The sequence below is a fragment of the Nestor notabilis genome, unplaced genomic scaffold, assembly GCF_000696875.1.
Source record: "Nestor notabilis isolate BGI_N333 unplaced genomic scaffold, ASM69687v1 scaffold1364, whole genome shotgun sequence".
Lineage (NCBI taxonomy): Eukaryota > Metazoa > Chordata > Aves > Psittaciformes > Psittacidae > Nestor > Nestor notabilis.
Genome location: NW_009926120.1, coordinates 260217 through 266216, shown reverse-complemented (window position 1 = coordinate 266216; position 6000 = coordinate 260217). Strand labels below are relative to the sequence as shown.

The following is a 6000-nucleotide window of genomic DNA, read 5'->3' as shown; positions in this document are numbered from 1 at the left end:
AATTTCCACAACATTTCCCTTGGACAAGGTCAAGAGGTAGTTGCTGAACAAGCTCTAGATCTGGCTGCTAAGGAGGGTCACTGGGTCATCCTTCAGGTACGTTGTCTTTGGAAACAGTCCTGCTGCTCTCCCAGGTTACCTGGTTCTGCTCACCTCAGCAAGGACAGGTTGTCATTCTTATCTGTGGGAGATGGGACAAGGGGTCATCTGCGTGACCAAAGCAGCCACCTTCTAACTGTTCCTTGCTGCTACCTATTGCTTTTATCAGGCATTGCTGTTTTGATTTGCTTGCTCTTCAAGCCTTCTGAAGGGCGTGTAGTTGTGAAGAGTCATAGAATCCCAGCCTGGTTTGGGTTGGAAGGGACCTCAAAGCTCCTCCAGTCCCAACCCACCACCACGGGCAGAGACACCTTCCACTAGAGCAGGTTGCTCCAAGACCCTGTGTCCAACCTGGCCTTGAACACTGCCAGGGATGGGGCAGCCACAGCTTCTCTGGGCACCCTGTGCCAGCGCCTCAGCACCTTCACAGGGAAGAGCTTCTGCCTAAGATCTAACCTGAACTTCTCCTGTTTAGGTGTAAACACATCACCCCTTGTCCTGTTGCTACAGTCCTCTAAGGGAAGGTTGTGCTACACTTTCTTGTGATTTTATTTGCTTCATGAACAAATAAAGAGCTTTGTTAAGAGCTGTTGGACTGTTTCTCTCACTACCACTCAAGACTACCCATGTATTTAAATGAGCAGTGAGAACATGCACACCACCACAGGGAAAGCAGGGGCTATCTGCAGTGGTGCTGATTCCTTCATGCATTCCACAACAGATAAATAAATGTTTGAAGCTCTTATCACAACACAGCAAAATGGTTCAGAGCCTTTTAGGGTGCAAAGGGAGCTCTGTCAAGTGCTCTCTCTGCAGCCACTTATTCAGCGAGTGCTTGGGTTTGCTGATACACAGAGTCAGGGATGCCAGCTCTCATTGCAGGTCTTGAGAACCCCTCTGGTTTCCTAGATGTGGATTTTACAGACGTTTATTATCACTGAATTGGTTGGATAAAATGAGATTAAGACAGAGCTTCGAGTCCTGATCTGAGCCTCCAGGCTTGGGTTTGGATTTAAATTGAATGCCATCAATATTCTGCTCTTAATTTTGCTTCTTTTGCAAACTGCCTCTAAGGTAGACAATGCTGAGCTTTTCAAGAGCTTTGAATACAGATGGCTGCAATACTGGCATCTGCCTTTGAGGTGGTGGCAAAGAAGCCATGCAGCTTTTTGAGACATACTCCATTTAGTAATGCAGAATGAAGGTTCTTTTCTATAGTGATGGTTAGATCCTGTAAATGATCTATTTGCAGTGTCAGCTTCCATGTCTGTTACTTCAATGGCAGCAGATGAGTACTATGGGCCTGAAGTGGTTTTATTTCATCCATTCATATCTTCTTTCATGGTCAGAGCAATGAGTAAGAGGTCTGAGCAGACACTGAAGGTGAAACCCAAACAGCTACAGAAATTAGATTTCTATGAAAGACTAATTTGGATGGTTGGACTAATGGTTTTCCAGCAACATCTACCAAGTGTGACTGTCTCTGGTGGCACAGAGCAGACACGTTCCCCGTGAGCTTAGAGAGGAGCTTTATTCAGCTGGATACTAGCAGGTTTTGATGCAAACTTGGCAGTCACCACAGTGGCCATTGGGATGGGCTGCCTTGTGCCAGAGTTGGGTCTCCTCAGCGTCCATCAGTCACCTGGGACTTTCTCTGGTGCAGTCACGAAACTGATAAAACTTTGTACATGTGAATATTCTAGTTCTGTGTTGTGCTTGGTTTGGAATAAAACAATATGGGCAAGACTGAGTCAACACAGAGATCAGAGCTCTTCCTTTGTTTCTATAGTCCTAGACCTTCTAAGAAATCCAGGTAGTGAGGGCTGCACTGGGAGCTGGAGTTATGCCTTGGTGGCATTTCACACTTGGACAGACGTGGGAACATCCTGCGGGTGTTTGAGGCCGGCAGTGCCATTTCTCTCCAGTTTCTGCATTTGGTGTCTCAGTTTAGGCAGATGGAGTGACATCAAAGCAAGGGAACTTAACTGTCACTGAGAAACTGGTAAAACCAGTATCCAAACTCATCACAGCAGGAGTCAGTGGTCCAGAGCCTCCTGTCATTTCACTCGTAAGTGGATCATAACAAGTATTTGCCTTATGGCAGTTTATTCAGCAAGATCTTTCCTGCAAGGTATGTGGTGTTTTATTTGCATGACCTTTCCTGCAATGCTTGCACTTTGCAAACAGTTTCAGGAGTGTTTGTAGATCAGTTGCACAGGATCGGGAATGGCACAGACAATTCAATGGACAAAAGTGTCCCAGGATTTGAGGATCATGGCATTACTAATGAAAGAGGATAGAGCAGCCATCAAGAGACAGTCAGGCTAATTTTACCCTGGTAATTAAACATCATCCCCCACACCAGACCGTTATACTCAGGCTTCCCATTTGCTTTTGAGTAGACAATAAGCAACTGTTAGGGTCACTTCTGTATTTTGGTATCCACTGAACACTAACTCCTCAGCTCATATGAAGTAGAGATCTCCTTCCATCCACTGCATTTGCTGTCTGCTATCAACTCATACACGTTCTCAAAGACAAACACTTGATGTGATCACCTCGGTGGCTTTTACACATGTTCATTACTGGTCCTTGATTGGAACCAGAAATAATGATAATCAAGTACTCTGAGCAGTAATGACTTGGGGAATTAGATTTGTGGGCATTAGTTGTTAAAGAATATTGAAACACTTGGGAAGTCCTTATTGGACTACAAAAGCAGGATCACTATTGTGTTGGGAAGGGCTGTTGTCCTGGGACCAAATCCTTCTTAACTGTATTGACCAGCCAGTGTTGCCTTCTGGCATTGTAGGAGGCAAAAGGAAGAAAACTGCTTTGGCATTCCAAAAATACACATAAAGAAATAAAAACCATCAGAAAAAAATCCACAAATGGAAACAAAATCAGGAAGGGGAGATTGAGATGAGCTCTGAGGCAGAGTTCTTCCCTGTGAGGGTGCTGAGGCGCTGGCACAGGGTGCCCAGAGAAGCTGTGGCTGCCCCATCCCTGGCAGTGTTCAAGGCCAGGTTGGACACAGGGGCTTGGAGCAACCTGCTCTAGTGGAAGGTGTCCCTGCCCGTGACAGGGGTTGGAGCTGGATGAGCTTTGAGGTCCCTTCCAACACAAACCAGTGTGTAATTCTGTGATTCTATGATGTGTGTAGTGTCCCTTGTGTAGGGAGCACTAAACTATAAGCTGCTACAAACTACTTCTGCCCGGTTTTCCTGTCTGGGCCTTCTTTAGAGTTTTTGCTAAGACAGTAACCACCCCTATTACCAAATTCTTTTTATCAGCCTAATAGTAAAGAAACAGTGAAATTTGTTTACATATTTCCAGAGGTACGTCTGAATGAACTGACGCAGAGAAAAGGTCAGACCTTAAATATTCTGAATCCACTCTCCATCCATTGGCCAAAATGTCACTCGCCCTCTTTGCAATTGAGTGAATTTAATTCTTGAGCATATTTCTATTTCCACAGGTTGCTGCTTCACTGGGTCAGGTTCTTGTACCAAATGGAGTAACAGGGATATCCCTGGGCAAAACTGTGAGAGATTCAGGCATTGGCAGAGCCCTTCTTACTGCACTGTAAATACAATGGGTCCTTTTTCTGTGTACTTCATAACTAGTCCTAACTACAAGCAGAAGACATATACTGTCCTGTATGAGATACATTGTCCATTCAAAGCACACATAAGCATTTGGCACTAAGCCTCTGCTTCAGCAAAGAAAGAGACTAATTCTCCTTCCAGCCACAGTATCTTTTCATCCCTAGATATATGTAAAAGGAGAAATACCCACTCTTCCTCCAGTTCTTCATGACTTTCAGACAAATTCTCTGATGGAGAAAGGTTTTGGATTTCAGAGAACTGTCTTCCTTCCTGCCTCATGTCACAACAGCCATTCCCAGGTTTTTCCAATAGCAAATCCAGTTACAGACCAGCAAGTAATCCAAATATTGATCTGGGATGGAACTGAGTTTCTATTGGGCTTTCAATACCTTTGTAACTACTGCAGTCCCAGTTTTGTTGTACAACTGCTACAGAAACCTCTGTCTCAGGACTAATTTTGGGTTAAAACAGAAATGCAATGGAATGCTCCTGAAGATAAAGTTTACTTTCCTCCATTTCTTGAGCTTAATCAAGCACTTGTCCTTTGCTGTGCATTTCACTTACTCATCACTACCTACCTACTAATCTTTTTGTCTTATGAAGTGAAATGGGGCAACAGAAGCTCCAACATTGTCTTTAAAACTTTGGGGAGTTCACTTCAGTCCAGATTCTTTGTACTTCCTGCTTGTTTGCTCTCTGGCTTGGCAAATCCCAGAAGGTTCCCCTACCAGTAATGGCTCCCTTTAGGCTGAGGTCCAGATCTCACAAATGTATGAGCAGGTGTTGTTGGTAGGGTCTGTGCTTGTCCACTTTGGTCCTGTAGTAGTATTCACATGACCATGGGGCTGCGTGTGGAAGGATGGAGCTGTTCCTGAGTATGTGTGGCATCTTCTCATGGGATGAAACCTCACAATCCCATTGGCAGTAAGCATGGCAAGGGAAGAGACCGTCTGCAGAGCCCCCTGTTTCACACCCTATCACGGTGCATTGCATATTAAAGTGCTGGGCTGTCTCTGAACTAGCTTTAGATTTACTGTAAATGTGGTGACTATTTTCTGAAGGCATCTCACAAAAGAATGAGACTTCGAAAAAGCCACTAAGTCTCATTGCTGCAGGAGGTGATCTGTGATAAGGCATGAAGGAGAGTGCCCCTTTCAGGACTGTGAAGGGTCTCCAGTTGCTGTCAGCAAAGGGAGTGAGTGCATCAGGGAGTGTGTGCTGCTTTATATATATGTTATGCTATTTCTGATGGTTACCATAACAACACTTGCATCCTGTGATGTATGTTCTGCCTTGTGAAGTACAAACACACAGAGGTGCTTAAAAGTGAATTCCCAAAGAAAAGCATCTGGTTCCCCCCAGGTTCCTTCACATGCAGCCCAGCTCTTGTCGCAGACCGGCATCCTCTGGAACCTGCTCTCAGTCACTCGTATGCCATAGTGCAAAGTGGGGCAATGACACAGGGCAAAGTACTGTGGCACTAGAAAGTGTGCATGGCAAGATGTTTCAGATGTCTTTTTGCCTTCTTGTCAGAAGGATTTGGCCCTCCATTCATAAAGCAAGGTAGTGAATTGGTACCTATTTCTGCCTGCAGCACAGACCTAGCCATAAGCTGTGAAAACCCAGAGATGATAGGGAGTGGTCTTTTACCCCTGCACAACAGCTCTTTAACAGACCAAAACCTGGCTAAGATTAAAAAAAAAAGGGATGAAGCCACAAATTACCTTGCTGTGTCCTGGGTAAATGTGTCTTCAGGGGTCTTATGGAACAAGAAGGAAGTAAAACTGGTGCAGTGTAAACTGTACAGTGTGGTTTAGGGAGTTAATATGGGGAGTGCATGAAGCCCTGAGCCAAAGATGGTGGGCAGGCTGAACTACCTCTTCATTCTTCTGAACAAGATCTAGAGGTAACCCATGACTGGTGGGAGGCAGGTTTCAAAACAAGCAAGAGGAGGTGGTTCTTTGATCAACATGTATCTCAGCTGTGGCTAATGTTACTGCAGCATTGTCTGTGTTATGTTGTTACTGATAATTGACATATCATTCAAGTATTACGACCTCCTATGTTGTCATTAGTCATGTTCTGTCAGGTTGTGTTATCTGACTGCAGAGAATTCATCTGCAAAGTTTCCTTCGAAGCTGTGAATCCCCCCTACAGCATCTGTCTGGTTTTTACAGACATAGTCATTTGATGAAGTCAGGAATTCTTAGTGCCAACCCATGTTTTGCTGCATATATTCCTCTTCTCTGTCGCTTCTATCATGAAAGGATTGTGTAGAAATGCACTCCATTAT

At 44.6% G+C, this 6000-nt stretch overlaps 1 protein-coding gene across 1 annotated transcript in view; it reads left to right on the top strand.

Annotated features, from left to right (window-relative positions):
- Positions 1-6000, top strand: part of DNAH9 (dynein, axonemal, heavy chain 9) — a 172874-nt gene that overhangs the window by 143286 nt on the left and 23588 nt on the right. Inside the window, 1 exon segment of the mRNA XM_010013395.1 lies at positions 1-96. This exon segment is cut by the window's left edge and continues 19 nt beyond it. Coding sequence (XP_010011697.1) covers positions 1-96 — 96 coding nt within the window.